Source organism: Amphibalanus amphitrite, unplaced genomic scaffold (assembly GCF_019059575.1).
Source record: "Amphibalanus amphitrite isolate SeventyFive unplaced genomic scaffold, NRLGWU_Aamphi_draft 000049F_arrow, whole genome shotgun sequence".
NCBI lineage: Eukaryota > Metazoa > Arthropoda > Thecostraca > Balanomorpha > Balanidae > Amphibalanus > Amphibalanus amphitrite.
This window is the reverse complement of record NW_024881545.1, coordinates 969549-989938: the sequence shown is the minus strand read 5'-3', so window position 1 is coordinate 989938 and position 20390 is coordinate 969549. Positions and strand designations below refer to the sequence as shown.

The following is a 20390-nucleotide window of genomic DNA, read 5'->3' as shown; positions in this document are numbered from 1 at the left end:
GTCAGCCGCAGACCCCCATCCCCTCATACATAGGGGCTTGAAATGAGTCCTGACACCTGATCTGATCCCCTCTGTGTAAAACCTTAGTAAAGCATGTTTGTTTGAATAGTTCAACCATGGAAAAGTGACTTTGGTGCTAACATCCGCCAAGCTGATTCCACTTTCCGACAAAATTCCAATTTAGTTCGCAATAACCAGTTCGCCCTTCGGCACGGTTGTCTCTCATCCCGCATGCTTCTCTCAGTCACTGCTATACCCAAAGCCAAACTCATGGTCGCGCCGCATAAAGATCTATTCACGCTCACAACGTCAACAGTGGACAGAGACGACCAGAGGCGCTGACGACGCTCGCACTGCGCCGCTAGCAGTTCCCCGAACAGACCCCCAGCGCCGGCGGCACCCTCCCCAGCACCACGTCAGTGTCTGCCGCCCCTCACACCGCGTCACAGACGGCCCGGACTGACGGCCGCGTCACCACACAACCCGAGCGGACACTGCCCCGCACCGCCGTCCCTGCCGAGCACAGAGAAGCGATCGGCTCCGGCAACAGGGATGATAGTTAACCGAACGACGAGTTAGCAGTCGCCAACATTTACAGAGAACAATGATTCATTTACCAACAGGTTATTTTGACATTTCCCCATAAAAGCCGTTCGCTTACCATGCATCACTCGTAGAAATATCTCCTGTATGGAATGGAACATATCATTAACGTACTCATATATGAGCATTGCACGCCCAAAGTAAACAGAATAGCTGATAAGTGGAGGAGCCGAGCTCCTTACCGAGAATTACGGCACACATTTCACTAGTAGCGGAATAATCTGAAAGTAACCAGATGGGGCCGTTGCTGCCACTACGTGTAAAGCATTCATTACCAAAAATAAAATTAGCTAGGGGCAATGAATACGCTCCGAGTACGAGTACATTACACGGTACACCGCCCAGATTTGTCATAATATATCTAGATTTGCCAACGACATAGGGCTGTCTGCAGCATAAATATATCCACAGGAAAATGACCACTTCAATGATCCATTCAGTACTCTTCTCGACCGGTGGAAGCAGGCCTATCTCGCCCGTCCCATGTCAACACGAACACCCAGACAGAACGATCTCTACCGATCGCACCCACCCACAACACCCATCACTTGGAGCTCTCAGGCGCGGCACACTCGCACCTAAAAATAAGCCTTCCGGTACCCGAGTGTCTTCATATCATCCAGCGAGCGCATTCACGGCACACCTCGCACTCAACATTGTCGGTACGGAGAAAGGATGGTCCGTCCGGGCGCTGTCGCTAACAGCCATGTGCGTGCGATATGCAGCTCTGTTTTGACGGTCCCTAGACAGATGGAGCTCGTAGACACGCGTCCGACGTTCAGTCATGTCCGTCGAGCATGGGCCTCATAAAGAGGACAGAAGATGCCCGGGCACGGTCAGTATGCCATTACGGCGAGACGGGTCACAGTGACGGCACGCGCCTCCCATCCGATAGATTCTCCAGCACGACGGCACACTAGCGACGCTGGGCTGTGGCGTGGACGTCAGCGTGGGGGAGACATTGCTAACCGGGCGGCAGGCGGGACAGGGCGACAGGCGGAGCGAGGCGTTGACGCACTCCGGTGAGGGTGTCCAACGTCCGTGGTATGGCTGACGTAGTCGGCTATTCCCATCAGGTTCCTGGTATCACAGGGGACCAGATTTGACTTTCGCGGCCTTCTGAGGCCTGGACCACATACGAACACCAACAGCCACCCTGGATCCCTCTGTCAAACCACGGGACCCCATTGCGTCCCTTCAACTATTTCCACCGTCTCGAATCCAATGGCATGTCTCTTCTCGCCGTCCCCTACCGCCACCGCCGCCCGCCATTGCCGCACCCATCGCCACTCTAACCCAATCGCAGGGAGCTGCAGGAGATTCACTTGCGCTCTAGACTGGCCCAGGCGTCGTCCTCCCAGCTCTGCCACTCGTCCTCCTTGCTCTCTCCGCCGAGGTCGATCAGACTCTTCTGGTCGCTCCCGCCGGCCTTCTTGGTGCGGGACTTGGCCTCCTTCGCGGCCTTTGTTTTGGGAGCTGCTATCTGGGCGTCATCCCAGGCGGCGCCCGAGCCCCACTGGGCGTCGGTAGACGGTGACCTGGGGGCACACGGGGTGGGTCAGGTCAACCGGGGCGCGGCGTAGCTGTTTCAGGACAAATGTAGGGTCAGTTTGAGTCACACTTGATACTTTGCGCTCAGACAAGGAAAGATAATGTTGGCTGTTAAATGATGACATCAAAGATCGTTGTAATAAGACAAGAAGACCAGAGCCTCCGTGGGCCAATCTCATGCGTGCCAGTGACAAGTGGAAAAGTTAGCTGACGTTCCACTTGTCTAAAAAAATGCAGCTTTAATCGGCAATGTCGGAAAATCACACACAAACGAATAGCAAATGCTGAGGTGATGATAGATTCAGCTGTAGAGGTTAGGGTCTCCGCTGCCCAGGGGGTGAGGGGGGAGGGGGAAGGGGTCGGTGCATATATGGTGGGGGTCACGACTCACGATCTCCATAAGGAAGGGATAGCCGGTTTCACAGTGGTCAAGGTTTTCTATTGTGAGAGACCAGATAAGGAGAAGGGAAGGAGGGAGGGAGGGAGGGAGAGGCAAAGGAAAGAGGGAGGGAGAGGGAAGGAGGGAAATCCGCTTGTTGCCGGGACAAGGCCGCTAACTCCGCCAAACAACGGTGGCTGAAAGGAAAGCCGCAGAAAACCAGTTTGACGGATTATATCGCAGATTATATCGTCAGACTTGCGGATAGAGACGGGACACAGACAGACCTCCACAATCAACGGGTGACCGAAGTGCCGCTTCCACTGCCCTACAAACATATGTTGGTTAGAACGATAGTTCCATATATACAGAGCTGATTTCTATCGCGTAATCGCGGTGGGACTGCTGACCGTCGAGTCCGCAAATGGCACTGTCATAGCGGCCGTGACACCCTTAGCTCCACCACCGCACCGTAACGGTCGTGACGTGACACTCGCCGTGACGGAACGAAGCGACGTGACGATGCTACCCCGCTGATCGATGCCGTCAGCCTTCCGGCCGGGTGACGTTCCCGTTCTAGTCGGGGTCCCCAATGACGCATCAGTGACAGCAGCGTGACATCCAGTGCAACCCAATAACAGCGTAACGCATCCCAAAGTCATCCCAGGCCCTAACGCTCCCACCCGTCTATTCCATGCAGACGCTCCCGCCCGTCTCTTTCAAGCAGATTGATCAGTTTCAATCCCCCACGGACGAATCCTCATCCGGTCCGTTTCCACTGGTCCCCTTTACCCTTGTCCCCGTCCCGTCTCACCCTCCCTTAGCCCCCCCCCCAAACTGGTCCCACTCTACCTCACAGCCCTCCCCCGGACCCCCGACTCGGTATCTCAACAGTCCACGGGCCCATATCCTCCTCACTTTGGACTTAGTCCAAGGGCGTCGCCCATCGTTTAGTGCCAACCTCTCAAGGTCCACCAGTTCCCTCACTTCAATAGTTTGGAGTTATCGTGCTGCATAAGGCGTGATCAATTGAATTTAGCTCAAAAACAGTCTCAACGCTTTTAGATCGCTAACCATTACGGGCGATGACTTGGTTAGTCAGAGAAATAGGTATCACCAATTTGGCTTATTCGGAATTTAGTTCCGCAGTGGTATGAATGTGCGCTACTGTACCGCCAGTAGTCAGACATAACGGATTAGGGATGCGTGCAGTCAAATCAAATTTGGCTGTAATAAGTCCAGCGACTTTGAAAGCTTAAGATACGATCAAACATGTGCGCACGTGCAGAAGCAATGCCACCATTCAGGAAGGCATAAGGCATAGACTACTATCGGTAATGGCTTCTGTGAATTATTTAGGAGCCAAAACCCGACAATGAGCTCCGAGCTTGAGCGAGCCGAGTCGCATTCAATCAGACAGTGAGAAGAATGGTGTGACGTAACCAACAGAGTCCCAATTCGAAGTTCTCCTTCACATACGCATTGAATCACGTTACAGGCCAGCTAATTATTTGTTTGTTTATTTGTTTAGCTAAAAGCAGCGTTAGAATAGTGACCATTTCTGAGCAATTTCAAAGTCAGGCTAGCAGCATTACTCCAGAAAGCAGACATAAACAATCACTGTGCGGATCTCTCAGAGTCCGGTACCGGCGTCGTAACGGCTAAACCACTCAACCGCCCACACAGACTCGCATTGTTTATTGAAACAATGCCTAGGCACAGTCACAGCCATGAGCCAGTAAAATTCAGCAGCATGTGCTGATGAAAATTGCATAAACTCTCCATCCGCGGCCCAGTTAGTGCTCTAATTGGCCCAAATGCGCCGACGCTGCAGACTAGGTTCGGCAGTCTCTGAGTGTCAGTCCGGCCGGGTATTGATTTCACAGAGGCGGCGCCGGCTGCCGCGCAGTTGCCGCCGTTACTCGTCACAGTCCGAGAACGGCAACCTGTTGATTGTATGTGGGCCACCGTCTACAGTATGTGGGTTATATGTTCAGTCTATCGATCGGCGCGCTCCGACGGCAGGGTGGATGTCGTGTGAACGGTTTAGACGGCGACGCTTAGCGGTAGTGACAACACTGCGGATATTGGTGGACGCGACAATAGCCACAAGAATGTGTTCTCACAAACATTTGCTACCAAGGTTGAAACTCGCGTCTGTCAAACGCTCGTTTCCAACAAAACTTTTTTTTTCAAATATTCACCACCGACGAATTAAACTAAGGCATGAGTCGGCCGCGTAAAATCTTGCAATCGTTTGGGAATTTCAATCACTGCTTGGATGAACCCTCGGGATTGGTTGACGGAAGGGACTGGCATACATTCCACCAGGGAGGTGACACTGAAGGGCCGACCTTGGTCCCAAAACAACACCTGTGCGCGCGTGGTGTCTGTCGGGCCGCTAAAAACAATCACAGGTGATGCCTGTGTGGGGACGGGAAGGCACGCGGAACGTGTGTCTTGACCTTAACATGACTATGTAGTCCCCCCCCCCCCGCCATATCATCAGCACAACCGGTCAAAGAATCGATCCAGCAATAGCCACAACCGTGAAGCGAATAGATACAACATAACCCAAACATTACAAAAGCAATGCTTCGTACTTGGAGATATATGTACTTATGTAGACCAAATTGAAAAGGAAGAAATGGGGATTTCGGATGGTAGATACAAAGAATGGCCGACAGAGTAAGAGAAAGAGTGAAGAGGAAAGACTCCCGAAGTCACGGACTTCGTAAGGTAAGGCGACGTTACTTCAGTGTAGAGGAAGGATCTACGGGAAGCATGGGGAGTAGTTATCTCCATATGCTAGGGCAAAAACTGACGACCCACAGGTAAACTCACGGCAGTCGGTTGAAACTCACGTTTTGCTGGGTGACGAGCTCCAGCCCCAGGAGTCGCCGCCGTTGTCCCCGGACATGAGCGGCGCGCTGCCCTGGTCACCCCTGCGGCAGGAGAGACGGGTGGGGGTCAGTGCGGGGAATGAGGGGGCACAAGGTCGGATCTGGTGTAGCACGACCAACACATGATGGAAAGAGTTCAAACATTACTGTAAGAGCGAAGTTTCTTTTCAGGCAGGTGAAAGCGATAGATGCAGCATTTGATAGTTCTATGCCAGCATTCAGCAATAACTTTCAGATACGAGATCATGCTCTTAATTTATTGGAGTAAAAAAACAAAAGCAAGGACAACAAAGTTCGAATCAAAAACATAACAAAGAACAGTATAATAAAATTAATAAGCTGAATGAAAGCAAAGTTTTCAAAGATTCGGAACAACGCAACAAGACTGGGTCGAGCATCTGCTCGGCGCCAGGCCAGCCTGACAACGGCCGAGTGCAGTGGGTCTCATCATGGCGGTCGCCATAATAGTCACGTGATTGGCCTGACTCGGCCAATTCGGCAGATTGGCGCCCATGGTCACTGGGAGCGGTTAGGTCACGTGACGTCTGCACACCACATGGACAGGCACATTACGGCTCTCGGCTGGACAGACGAGGCACTCAGGAGAGAACGAGGGTGTGACATGAACCGGGCTCCTCTACACGAAGGGAGGGCGACACCAGGTCACCCTTCTACGTTGAAACCCACAAAAGGATACAGCGGCTAGTCCACTGCAACCCAATGGCAATGTCCAGTCCCGCTGTCTCAGCTCAGCCTACCAAGGACAACTGACAACGGTAACATTCTGCAGCACGTTTAGCTACTGTTCGACTCCGAGGCAGAAACTTGCCCTGTTCATACACCCATCTATCTAAACAAGTAACCGATAGCTATAATTCGCAGCTTCTTTTAATCACAATGGCAGTTAGAATTAATTATGGGAAATTCGCTACCGCTTCCAACGTCCAGATTTGACGAGCCAATAAGCCTCCCAAGCGGCCTCAAACACTGGAAAACTGTCATTCATCCCAGGCACCTCGCCATCACATATCGGCCGGTCAACATTGCGGTTAGAATACGACGTAAGCAAAACTAACACCGAAAGTCATAACACCAAGACACAGATGACGTCGCGAAAAGGAAATAAACCGTACGCTATACGGCTGCATTCAAAGTTATGCTCAAGTGCGTAGCTACACCAAACGGCGCCAGAAGTGCGCAGCCACGCCCTACGTTTGAGGTGCACAGCACAGCCACACGTCATAGGGGCCTCGTTTCATAAAGCGAGTCCGTAACTTACGCCGGTTTTTGGTCTTGTATTGCAAGTGTATGTGAAGCGATAAACCTATTTCCCCTTCTCCCTTCTGTTCTTGCGTGCAAGATAAATAAATTTAACGATCCAAACTATCGTCATCGCTTCACATGTACTTGCAATACAAGACCAAAAAACGGCGTAAGTTACGGACTCGCTTTATGAAACGAGGCCAGGGTCGGATTTGCGCACTTCGGCCAATTTCCCCATGGGTGGCACTGTACAACGCGCATTCTGCAACTATACCCAACAATTTGGAGTACGCAAGCATGCCAAACCTTATCGAAAAAAATGTGTGACTCAGATGAGATAAGATAGAAACACAGTTCCACTCAAGTTCTGAATTCAAAAGGTGCAACGAGCCCTTACAAGTTGCAATATGTGGTGGCTGTAGTCGAACGACAGGGGAAATGTTCCAGATAATGTACGCATGTCACGGAACTGCGGCAACTGCGCACATGCTATCTAGGCACTTCACAATGGCTTACCACGAAATCAGGTTTGTCCAAGGAAAAATCGATTTCGTATCTCAAATCAGGCTTAATAAGTTTGCTAAGGGCTATTGGCATTAGTGGTAAGATATTTATCGCTTGACCATGACATTTTCTTGATGCATTTGTGCAAAGACGATGGCACGCGTCAACAGTTACATTGGTATAAGGCCAACTATGCATTCATGGCTTATTATTATTGACTGTCTCCCCAATTACGACTAGGCTTCAATCGATATACCGGGAACACCATGCAGATATCCTATGTTTTACAAGTTGGTATTTGGTGATACCATGAACAGCAGAGGATAACCCGAGCTCACTCAAACAGCAGAGCATACAGACACTCGGAGGGGAACACGCAAGGTCCTTTGTAACCTTCACAATGTCTAAGCATGGATGAAGGAGAACCGTCTAAGCTAGCCATTAGCCACTGCGGGATACACGGTGGTTCAAAGATGGATAAAGCCATGCATTTTATGGGAGGGGGGGGGGGGGTAACTCATCTAAAAAACTCCGCATCAACTCCAAAGTTGTGACCGGGGATGACTTCGGACGGTGCCGCCACCGTGCAATGGTTTCCAGTCTCACCCAGTGGCCGTACCACAGACTGCCGGGACAGTCCAGATGGCACTTCAGGATTGACCGCCGCGCCCTAATGGGCGCCCGGTACTCGGTAGGCGCAATCCGGACCACCCATTAGCACAGAAAGCTACCGTTCTCTAGACTGACCCGGTTAGGAGACACTTGCTGGAAGACGGTCGTTGCGCGAGCCACAAATAGAACAAATTTGGCCGGGTGCAGCTATTAATAGCTGTACGGTAAAAGGCATTGTGTTTTAAATCGAAAATAAGCACCAGTATAATCTCGACGGCAAATCCTGTCCAATGTCCAGAAAGGTGTGTGGGTGAAGCATCCCGTTCTCTGCAGGATTTACGACGCATACAGCATGAGGCCATCACTACATCAGGGCACTGGTCGGCGGGGCCAAAATACAAGCCTGTACAACATAGTTCCCTTACAATGGGACCAGAGAACGTGATATGACATCCAGAGGGAAGCTATTGTTCAGTGGGCGCGGCGAGAAAAGAGGCCACACTGGCTTGTCAAAAATACAAAACATGGTTGCGCAGTTCTCGTTCGGTCAGGCAGTCGCCCACACAAGTCAGAAGCGAGTTTGTTTTGAGGTTGGCTTTTAAACACATGAAACCGGATATCATCATCAAGGCAAGAAATTGTTTTTGATTCATTTGTACGATCACATTTATACGATCATTTGCACGACAAAAAAGGAAAGCTGGAGAAGATAAATGCATACATATTTTTGACACGCGAATAAGTCAAGATCACGGTGCCCCGTGCCGTCTACCGACACGGGAGAGGAGCTGCCGATGGCAGTACGGCACCCACGGCCGCATACCGACACGTGCCCACCATCGGCAGCCGGACCCGGCACCAGACCGCCCCCGCGCCCCGACTCAGAATCCGACAGTTTGACACGGAGCTGCGAGTCACAGCACGACGTGGCGGCTCTCGATGTGCCAGCACTGATGGCCCGTTTGCAGTAGAAGGTGACCCCGACGCTCTGACAAAAGGACAATCGGCAGAGGTGAAAAAGACGAGAAGTTGTCAACTAGCTTCAGCTCGTAGATGGAGAGTCGAGAGAGTAGGAGTGTTCTCTCTCTCTCTCTCTCTCTCTCTCTCTCTCTCTCTCTCTCTCTCTCTCTCTCTCTCTCTCTCTCGCTCTCCTTTTCCTCTCCCCTCTCCAGTATGGAAGAGCGTCAGTGATGCTGACGGGCTGCCGGCGTATTTACAAATTGCAACCGAGCTCCGCCGTGGGGTAAGGTGGGCAGGGGTTTTCGCACTACGGCTGCGGTTGAACTACCGTCTGTGGTAGAAACTTCAGGACGATGGCGCGTTTCATACGAAATCTGGCGCAATGTTTGTTTGCTTCTGAACTTGTACTGTTATTGCTGTGAATTCTTGAAGTGGGAGTGTTTCAATAACAATTTGTGGATTATTTGAGTTTCTTTATATAAACATAGAATAGTATTATGAAACATTGTGTGGAAACACAAATACTGATATGATCAATTACTTAGTTTGGGAATTGATGCACATTTTGTAGAGATTTGTCTGGCAAATGGTGTAACAAACCTCAAGCCTATCATGATCTGAAGCTGTTGTAACAATTCAAAATTGCTTTGATGTTACATAGTACCTTGTTGGAAAGACTGGAGCATGGTTCAAGATGATGTGTAAAAATTCAAGATCTGTGCGTTGGGCTCATGCCTGACGCCTCCGTGATCTAGACACTCTGTTGGCTGAGTAAAGGCCGATCGCCCACTGGTGGCAGTTCCTGCTCCTGGAACCACCCGCCACAGTGGGGTCACGACAGGGAAAAAAAAAAACAAGAAGAACAGAAAAAAATTGTTGAGACCATGACCGATGGTCCGTCCCCTTCGCTGGCTCGTCTCTGACTGTCCTATATCCCGCGCTCCCCTCGTGCCTCCCGCCCCAGCCCGCCCGCTCCGCTTATCTCTCTCCCTCCCACCCTCCCTCCCTCTCCCTCGCTCTCTCCGGCATCTGTCTGCCCTCGCCCAACGCCTCTTAGCCGGGGGCCGCTAAGTTGCCATTGGGCTCATGCCTGACGCCTCCGTGATCTAGACACTCTGTTGGCTGAGTAAAGGCCGATCGCCCACTGGTGGCAAGTTCCTGCTCCTGGAACCACCCGCCAAACCCCGCCAAACGGAGCGACCACGCAATAGGCCACGTAGCTAATTGTAAGCTCCTAAGAGCTTCCACAGCCACTCGTAGTGTTCCCTAGAGATCGGGACCGGAACCATCCGGAGCGGTCTGCCCCCAAGGGCAGGAACCCGAGAGCTGGTCCAGCCCACTGTAAGCTCCCAAGAGCTCACAGCCACTCGCCATGCTCCCTTGAGCTCGCGACAGGAAAACCCCCGTAGCAGTCTGCCCCCGGGGCAAGGAACTCCCAAGCTTAGCCAGCCAACTGCAAGTTCCCAATTGAGCCCCCACGGCCACCTATCATACTCCCTTGAGCTGCGCCAGGAAACGCCCGTAGCGGTCTGCCCCGAGGGCATTAAGCTCCCAAGAGCTCGCGCAGTCAAGTGGAGAGCTCCCGAGAGCTGCCACGGCCACCCGTCATGTTCCCTAGCTCGCGCAGGGGAAAAACACCCGAAGCGGCCTGTCCTTGAAGGCAGGAAGCCCCCGAGAGCTTGTTTAGCCAACTTAAAGCTCCCAAGAGCTCTCGCAAATCGCAGCCATCCGTGATGCTCTCTTGCGCTCCCTAGAGCTCGTGGCATGAAACATACGTAGCGGTCTGCCCCCCCCCCCCCCAGGGCAAGATGCTCTCAAGAGCTCGGAGCTCGCACAGCCCACTGTAAGCTCCCAAGAGCTCTCGTCAGTAACCCTAGAGCAATAAGCTCCCGAGAGCTCGCACGGGTACCCGTCATGCTCCATAGAGCTCCCGATGTGAACACTCTTAGCGGTCTGCCCCCAGCGGCAAGAGGCTCCTAACAGCTCGCACAGCCAACTGTAAGCTCCCAGGAGCTCTCGACACTAGCCCCACAGAGGCTTCCCCCGAGGGCAATAAGCTCCCAAGAGCTCGCACGGCCATCCGTCGGCTCCCAAGAGCTCTCGACAGTAACACCCGTATCCGTCTGCTCCCAAGGACAATAGGCTCCCGCCGGCTCGAGCAGTCGCTTGGCTCCTAAAGCTTCCAACAGTAGCGCCTATGCGGTCTGCCCCCAAGAGCAATAGCTCTGAAGAGTTTGCGCAGCCACCCGTCCGGCTCCAACGAGCTCTAGACATTGGCACCCAAGCGGTCTGCCCCCAAGGGCAAGAAGCTTTCGCGAGCTCGCGCCGCCATCCTTCAGGCTCCCAATAGCTCTCTACAGTAGCACCCATAGCGGTCTGCCCCCAAGGGCAATGAGCTCCCGAGAGCTCGCACAGTAACCCCTCAAGCTTCCTGGAGGTCGCGACAGAAAACGATCGTAGCAGCTAGCCCCCAGGGCAAGAAGCTCCAAATAGCTCGGCCGGCCACCGGTCAGGCTCCCAAGAACTCTCGACAACAGTGGCCTTGGCGGTCTGCACCAAGGGCAGTAGCACCCAATAGCTCGCGCAGCTCCCTTCGTCAGGCTCCCAGGAGCTCTCGACATCAGCGCCCGTAACGGTATGTCCCAGGGCAAGAGCACCCAAAAACTCGCACAGCCACCTGACAGCCCCCAATAGCTCTCGACAGTAGAGTCACTAACGGTGTGCCCCCAAGGGCTATAAGCTCCCAAGAGCTCGCACCGCCAACTATTATCTCCCAAGAGCTCGCACGGCCACCCGTCATGCTCCCAAGAGCCCTGGACAGTAGCGCACATGCAGCCTGCCCCCAAGGGCAATAAGCTCCCAAGAGCTGGCAAAGTCCCCTCGTCAGACTCCCAAGAGCTTCGACTGTAGCGTCCCTAACGGTGTGCCCCCAAGGGCCATAAGCTCCCAAGAGCTCGCACCGTCAACTATGATCTTCCAAGAGCTCGCAAGCCCCCCGTCATTCTCCCCCAGGCTCCCGACAGTAGCATCCACGCGGTCTGCCCCCAAGGGCGATAAGCTCCCCAGAGCTTGCACAGCCCCAAGTTACAGTACCGCCCCAACGCCCGCACCGGTCAGATGACCGTGTAGGTCGCCGGCAGATACAGATAGTCGGACGGGTCGCTCTGGCGCGTCCACACACCCGGAGCTCACACCCGCCGCGGCCCGCGGCCCGGTTGTGAAACGAAAGAATTGCTGGCACGCAGCCCGCCGAAAAAGGCAGCGCGTTACGCCCTCCTCGTCGACCCAGTGCCGGTCCCCGCGCCGCCGCGACACGTGCGAACCGTCGCACACTGCCCGCAGATGGCCGAGCCGTTCGCGCCTACCCCCCCCCCCCTGCGAGTGACGAGGGAGGGGGGTGGCGAGCGCCCCCGTGTGTGCCGCCGCGCCACTCGAGCCGGCCAAGCGCCCGCCCTGTCACCGCGCCCTCCCCCTCCCCCCACCAGGGATGGGGGCGCGCAGCGGGGCGGACGCCGCCCCGTGGCGCCTCCTCCAATCCAGTAATTAGACCGGCAACCGCGCGTTGGCCGCGCGGTGGACCTTCGGCCCCCATCGCGTGCCCCTCCCCGCGCCGGGCGGTCGCGGCGCGGCGGGCGCGGACACGCGGCGGACAGAGAGAACAGGGCGAACAGCAAACATCGGGTAAGATAACCGGACCTCTTACTCCCGCCCAAGGCGAAAAGCACACACATCTGGGAAGAGAACCGGGCCGCTCCCGGCTACCAAGGACGGCCTTGGGTGTCGCTCCTTGAGGGTCAGGCGCGGCGGCGTCCGGCGAGCACCAGGGGGCTCCCGACAGTGCCGCACCCAGTGGCTGCGCCTAAGGGCAATAAGCTTCTGAGAGCTCGTAGGGCTGCTGTCGGTCCCAAAGGCAAAGCTCCTAAGAGCTCGTACAGCCTCGGCCGCCCCAAGGGCAAGAAGCTCCCAAAAGCTCGTACAGCTACCGTCGCCCCAAGGGGAACAAGCTCGCCCCAAGGGCAATAAGCTCCCAAGAGCTCATACAGCCGTCGTCGTCACTAGGTGCAAGAAGTTCCCAAGAGCTCGTACCGCCTCAGTCGCCCCCGAGGGCAATAGGGCTACCGTCACCCCCAAGGGCAGCAAGCGCTAAGCGACCAAGAACACGTACAGCTACCGTCGCCCCCAAGGGCAGGAAGCTCTCCCCAAGGGCAATAAGCTCCCAAGAGCTCGTACAGCCATCGTCGCCCCAAGGCCAAAGCTCCCAAGAGCTTGCGCAGCCATCGTCACCCCAAGGGCAAAGCTCACATGAGCTCGTACAGCGACCGTCGCCCCCAAGGGCAGCAAGCTCGCTCCCCGGGCAATAAGCTCCCAAGAGCTCGAACGGCCGTCGTCGCCCTCAAAGGCAAGCTTCAAGAGCTCGGACGTGTGCTGAAGCCTTCGAGGGCAGGCAGCAAGCTCGCCTTCCAAGGGCAATAAGCTTCCAAGAGCTCATACAGCCATCCATCGTCGCCCCCAAGGGCAGTGAGCTCCTTAGAGCTCATAGGCTACTGTCGCCTTCGAGGGCAGCAAGCTCGCCCCTAAGAGCAAAAAGCTCCTAACAGCCCGTACAGCCAACGTCGCCCCCAAGGACAAGAAGCTCCCAAGAGCTACCGTCGCCCCCCAGGGGCAGCAAGCTCGCCCCCAAGGGCGATGAGCTCCCAAGCGCTCGTGCAGCCAACGTCACCCGAAGGGCAATAAGCTCCCAAGAGCTCGTACAGCAACTGTCGCCTCAAGGGCAGAAAGCCCGCCCCAAGGAAAAAATAAGCTCCCAAGAGCTCGTACAGCCATCGTCGCCCCCAAGGCAATAAGCTCCCAAGAGCTTGTACAACCATCGTCGCCCCCAAGGGCAAAGCTCCCAAGAGCTTGTATAGCCTCAGTCGCCCCCAAGGGCAATAAGCTCCCAAGAGCTTGTACAGCCATCGTCGCCCCCAAGGGCAATAAGCTCCCAAGAGCTCGTACGGCTACCGTCGCCCCCCAGGGCAGCAAGCTCGTCGCCCCCAAGGGCAATAAGCACCCAAAGGCTTGTACGGTTACCTTCGCCCCCAAGGGCAATAAGCTCCCAAGAGCTTGTACAACCATCGTCGCCTCAAGGGCAAAGCTCCCAAGAACCTGTACAGCCTCAGTCGCCCCCAAGGGCAATAAGCTCCCAAGAGCTTGTACAGCCATCGTCGCCCCCAAGGGCAATAAGCTCCCAAGAGCACGTACGGCTACCGTCGCCCCCCAGGGCAGCAAGCTCGCCCCCAAGAGGAATAAGCTCCCAAGAGCTCGTACAACCATCGTCGCCCCCAAGGGCAAGCTCCCAAGAGCCCGTGCAGCCTCAGTCGCCCCACGAGCAAAGCTCCCGAGAGCTCGTACAGCCTCAGTCGCCCCAAGGACAATAAGCTCCCAGGAGCTTGTACGGCCGTCGTCGCCCCCAAGGGCAATAAGCTCCCAAGAGCTCGTACAACCATCGTCGCCCCCAAGGGCAAAGCTCCCAAGAGCCCGTGCAGCCACAGTCGCCCCCAAGGACAATAAGCTCCCCAAGAGCTTGTACTGCCATCGTCGCCCCCCACGGGCAATAAGCTCCCAAGAGCCCGTGCAGCCTCAGTCGCCCCCGAGGGCAATAAGCTCCTCAAGAGCTTGTACAGCCATCGTCGCCCCAAAGACAATTAACTCCCGAGGGCTGTAACAGCTACCGTCGCCCCCAAGGGGCAGCAAGCTCGCCCCCAAGGGCAATAAGCTCGAGAGCTAGGACAGCTACTGTCGCCGTTACGGGCAAGAAACTCCCAAGAGCTCCCACGGCCGCCCGTCAGACCCGCGATAGTGGCGCCCGTAGCGGTCTGCCACCCTCCCCCCCCCCGGTCATCCCGCGGCGCTTGCCCGGTCGCCACAGGCGCTCTGCTCCTTCAGCGCACCCTGCCGAAGCTTGTCTAAGCTCGTTCTTATCAACCAGGAAGCAGGGATAGAAGAAATAGCGTTTCTCGTCCCCCGAGCAAGTGATTGTTCAAGCTGTGCAAGCCAGTGTAACCTTTGTTCAACCATCTCCCGAAATGAACATTAGACAAATCGGAATGCCGAAGGTCCAATCCCAGGTGACACCACTAATCAGTCCGCGGCGTCGCATTGTATTCTGCCAACAACCAGCGACCCGCACCACGGTCAAACTGACCCTCGACCGCTCGCGCGGCTGCTCCTCGCCCGGCAAAGGCGGTCAAGCCACGCAAAGACGAGGGCACGTCAGAGCCCGCGTGGTCCGGAACAGCGACAGCCGATAGGTAGCCGTGGTGTGCCTGCGAGCCGACTGCGCGCCGCTGCGCGCGCTTTAGGTCTGTAAAAAAAAAACTCAATAGACAACATCTGGGACCACCACGATCACCCCGTTCCGGAAGGGTCACTGCCCCCTCGACTCTCCCTCAAACACCATGTTCCTTTCTCCTTGGCCCTGTCCCACTGCCCGTCCCATGACTCCAGCGGACATTCACCCATGCCCCAGCTGTGAGCCATGCGGCCGGGCGCCGCCATACGACACCGTGACCGATAAGGCCGGGCTGTTTGCTTTATTGGGTCTCCGCTGCCCGGTCCGCCGCGCCGCGGCGCCGGCGGGCCCGTGGACCGCGCGGACAAAGGGAGGGCCATTCCCGTTTTTGAGCGGCATTTCACTCGATGCTGCTACCACGCTGCTATCGCATTTTGCGAGCTGAAGTCACACATGTGACGACATTTTGGCAGAGTTGGAGATACGGATGTACGGATGTCATGGAAACCCAATAGCACGTGTGATAGCGCACGCCGGCAGCGGCCGTAAACAGGGCCCCGGCCCGGCGCCTAGATCTAACTGCGTGCGGCGTGCTTCGATGACGTCACCCACCCGGCGCCGCACGCTCAGCCGGCGCGCAGGGGTTAAGCGCCGCTGCACCGTTGCAGCGCGCAGCGATACCAGGGTGCAGGTGGTCACGGGCCAAACCTGATATCAGCCCTGAAAATGTCACCCGAGGTCACCAAGTCACTGACCGCGTTCGCCCCCAAGGGTACCGCACCGCACCCACCAGCCCCCAAAGGCTTCAAAGACCAACCAGCAGGCCCTCAGCCGCTGCCACACTCCATAATCCATATGCACAGGGACGTCTGACCCCGTCCCGCTCCCCCGCCGCAGTCGGCAGTCGCGCTGGCAACCGGTCACCGGACTGTGACAACAGGAGACCAGGCAGGCGCTAACCCACAGTCTGGGTCCTCACGGAGCGCTCCCACGACCACAGCTGCCGCCGTGGCGCGCTTCAAGCGTCAAAAAGCTCTTGACGAAGCAACGAAAAAAAAATGTCCACGACCGTCTCTCCCAAGCCGATATTGCCAGCCTATTCAATTTGTAGCACGAGATGTCGGACAACACCATCCAGATTAGACAGCGCGTGACTCCGCAATGACGCAAGTCGCGCGATTCTGTCTACCCGCTGATTATACATCGACAGCTGACAGCCATGACAATAAGCTCCCAAGAGCTGGAAAGTAGCGCCCTCGCGGTCTGCCCACAAAAGCATCCCTGCTCTCGAGAGCGCAGGTGACTGCGCCCGTCAAGCTGTCGCAGCACCCGGCCAGTTACACAACAGCGAACTCGGCCCTTCGCTTACCTGTAGTCAGTGGCATCTACTGACAAACCTCGCGTCATGAGTCGTCACAGGCGGTTGATTCTCTGCCTCCCAGCTCCTGCGCTGCGCTGAATCGTAAGGCACCGCCCTTCTGAGTACCATGCCACCACTCCCTCTTTCACCGTCACTATTCATAGCCTCTCTGTCACTCTGTCACTCCGAGTGTCACACAATGAGAGAAGCCAAAAAAATTGTTGAGACCATGACCGATGGTCCGTCCCCTTCGCTGGCTCGTCTCTGACTGTCCTATATCCCGCGCTCCCCTCGTGCCTCCCGCCCCAGCCCGCCCGCTCCGCTTATCTCTCTCCCTCCCACCCTCCCTCCCTCTCCCTCGCTCTCTCCGGCATCTGTCTGCCCTCGCCCAACGCCTCTTAGCCGGGGGCCGCTAAGTTGCCAAAAGCTTGTGACTGAAGAACGAAAGCAGTTCGATATGATGGCTCAATCAAACGTGGAAATGGACGACAAAAGTAGAGTTTCAACGTTCCAGCATGTGAGAATAACTTCAGAAATTCATAGTTCTTGTAGTATTGCATTCTTTTTATGTACAGCATTCTTTTTATGTTATCATTGCATAGTAGCTAGGTACTTGTTTGGTAAAAAGGTATGTGATGAATGCCATGAGAAGGTTTTTTATTATTCAATATATGGTTGTTGTACCTACAAAAATGCAAGCTAGTTTCTGAATCAAATCGAAAGTATATTTTGCCATGAATGTGAATATGTACCTGCAAAGTATGTCAATAAATTGGTGTGATGTTGACCAGAGAGTTTTATCATCTGGGCATTTATGTCGCTTCTTACATTAGGTGTTAAGCATAGTAATTACGGATGAACTTTGTGCCAATATCTTCAATGCACAATGTATGTAGCATGTCTACAACCCTCACTGATCCTGCTATAGCTATAGGCATTTGGCACCAGCTTGACCAAGGGCATGAACTTCACAGTTGCACAACCTTTTGTCATGTACCACCAGTCACTTTTTTACTTGAGGTGCACACAACAATGTGCAGAGGGCCTACACAAAAACAACATGATTAGTGTGCACTATGCACAGCATTGTACCCTGATTATTTGAATATTTTGATCACTCAACAGTCAGCAGTCAGGAGATAATTATTGAATATCACATTTATTATACATCACTTGTCAAACAAGAGCATGATGACACACATTTTGACAAGCAATCATGGTAGTATTCCAATAAGTTGGACAGTCACCTCCCTGGGCGTCATTTGTCCAGGAAGGTACCTACCTCTGCAGGTATTGTGGTAGGCTAGGTTGAATTGGGTTAAGTTAGGCGAAGTAAGGTGGTTAGGACCAGGTCAGACCGTAAGTCCTGGTCAGGTTGATTTTAATCTTTCATTCTAATTTGACATAGATACCTATTACCTATGTTTTTGCTCAAGCCTGAATTTCATTAGGTAATGAGTTAATTTTGCTTTGTTTTTATCTGTCTTGTTTGGTGTTTTTGTCCCTTATATTTTGCCCCATAGGCAAGGGTGGAGCTTTTCCAGGGAAGGTGATGGAGCATGATTGGAGGCGCTCAACAACACGGCATAGGAGGGCACGGTTTCTGAATTCTGAATTCTGGGCACTGATGCCTGATTCAAGCCACGCTGTCTTCATGCGGGGCGGCGCGCTACTTAAAAGTCCCTAAAAGAACGGGAAGTGATGCCGATAGAACCTTCAACCATTCTGGGAGCCCAGAATGGTTGCTCCCAGAATGGGAGCAACCCATTCTGTTTCAAGTCATAAGCTAACGCTTATGACTTGGAAAAAGTCGCGATCCCAATTCAATCGAAAACCTGTGGGCTCTTGTTCAGCAGGAGGTATATGAAGAGCCACCCGCCATAAGCACTGCTCAACCGCAGGCACAGGTTTAGACGGCGTTGGTCCGCATCAAAGCCAGTGTGCTGGAGCATCCATTGGCTGAAATGCTCCAGAGCATTCATCACTGTGTTTTTATGAAAGGTGGCTACAAGCCCAGTTAAAAGAAAAAGTACCAGATTGTTCTGCTTTTTAATTACAGCGGGAATAAAGGTGTCCGGATAATTTCGTTACACCCCCTGTAATGTTCAAATGGATGCTAAATTCGAAATAAGCTCCAAAAACTAGCCTAGAAACATGTAAAACTCGAAAAAGGAACCGAGGTCATCAAAGGTCATTGAGCTGACCTGACCTTCAGGTGACCCTGACACCCACCCTAATGCATGGGACCAGCATCATATCACATGTTTCAACGCTTGAAACCACGTGAAAACTGCAACCGCGCGGCTAATGCGAGCCGACATACGCCGAATCGCGATTCGGGCCAAACATGGTCTCGAGAAATAGGTCACAGGTCAAAGGTCATTTGGGTCAGGGTCATAAAATTTTCAGGGTAGGTGTAAAATTGATAAAATCGGGGGCATTGAAAGTTTCGTCGCGATCGGACGGTTTTTACGTGAGTTACTCACGAAAAACCGATAAAGCGCACCCAAAAAGGCAGAAATATGCACATGCGATATCCTATACTGCGAAAAAAGGTGCATCATTTTTTAACGTCACCGACAAATTGTAATTACCCTAAGCTCAGGCAGATGTATGGTAGAAAATCCCCCAAGTGAAATACACTACGGCGGAAATAAAATACCCTACGGCGGAGCTCGGTTGCAATTTGTAAATACGCGGGCTGCCGGCCGGACCCGGCCGCCGCCAACCTTGGCCGGCCCACCTGACCAACCAAGGTCACCATGTGTGTGCACTGAGCAATGAACAGAGTCGGACCGTCATCGTCACGGCCAAGGTCAGACGCTGTCGGCCAGATCAGCGGTCGGCGACGGCTTGGGCCCACAGTGCAGCACCGCCAGAGCGAGCTTCGCGCCCTTGGTCCCCAGTGAAAACCGCAGCATCCAGCAGTGTCCTCGGGGTAGCCCCCAGAACTGACCCTGGCTGCCAGTCAGCTGATTCTGGTTCCGACCACGAGTACAGTCATGCCGTTAGCCGGGACAGCCCGGAGGAAAACTGGGGCTGTATGTGTCTAAGCCTTGGCTCACGAAGCAGTTCCCGATGCTGCAAACGGATCTATCAAGCAGTATCGACCCCACCGCGGCGTTCCTGTGGACCCGCATCCCTTCCTATCCTGAGCCGTTTTATGCAGACCGACCGCACGGAGCACCAGCCAGCCCTGAGAGTGGCATGATGACGCTCAATAGAAGCAGCAGGCGGTGCAGTGCTCCAGCCGGACACAAGGTCACCCGAGGTCGGAGGTGGCCGGTGCCGGCCAGTCCGTGTGTCAGCCTGCAGTTACTGCGCCGAGTGAGCGCCGCAGAATCACCGCCCGACTGCAGCTCGCAGACGTGTCAGTGGCCTCGTCTCAGCGGGGAGGGGAGGGTCGGTCGTGCTGCGCACCGCCTGCCTTTGTGAGCAGGCGTGTCTCCGGGCCTACGCTATGGCAGCTCTGTGCTCTCACCCGGGGATCATCGCGGCTGCTTTGTTAGCTGCGGTCGGTAAAAACGAAGCTGCTCGACTGGATCGGCTGCGGGCGGCAGTGTAGTGTGGGCGACCCCTCCCGGACCGCACCGCTCAGCCCCGCCCGACAGGCCGACCAGCGGCCGAATTAGGACGGAGGGGGCGGCCTGACGTGGCGGCGACACGCATGTCATACGGGCACGGCTAGTGTCCGCTGCCCACCGCCTGACCGATGCGCGATGTCTGCCATTCACTGGTCATTTGTATCTGGTGACGGTCTCTGTCAATATATTTGGTGTCCGTAACTGTTCACTATTCGCTGCCCATCGTCGGTTCATTGTTCCCCCTGACACCAACTGATGCCCTGCCCACTCTCCAACGCCTATAAAGTCTCTTTCCTACTGGCTGCCCACTACCCAACTCAGTGTGAGCGGTGGTAAATCCTGGCTCGGGCCGGTCGGAGCCAGAGATTGAACCTTCTCACTGCTCAGTGCTATAGGCAAG

General features: G+C 54.6%; 1 protein-coding gene across 2 annotated transcripts in view; it reads right to left on the bottom strand.

Moving 5' to 3' along the window:
• Positions 1 to 274: 274 nt before the first annotated feature.
• Positions 275 to 20390, bottom strand: part of LOC122377718 (ADP-ribosylation factor GTPase-activating protein 1-like) — a 54651-nt gene continuing 34535 nt past the window's right edge. For both annotated transcript variants that reach the window (XM_043358080.1, XM_043358079.1), the window contains exons 11-12: positions 5398 to 5478; positions 275 to 2141 (exon numbers count right to left, since the gene is read on the bottom strand). In XM_043358080.1, the coding sequence (XP_043214015.1) occupies positions 1925 to 2141; positions 5398 to 5478 (298 nt within the window). In that variant the 3' untranslated portion in view covers positions 275 to 1924. The remainder of the gene's footprint in view (positions 2142 to 5397; positions 5479 to 20390) is intronic.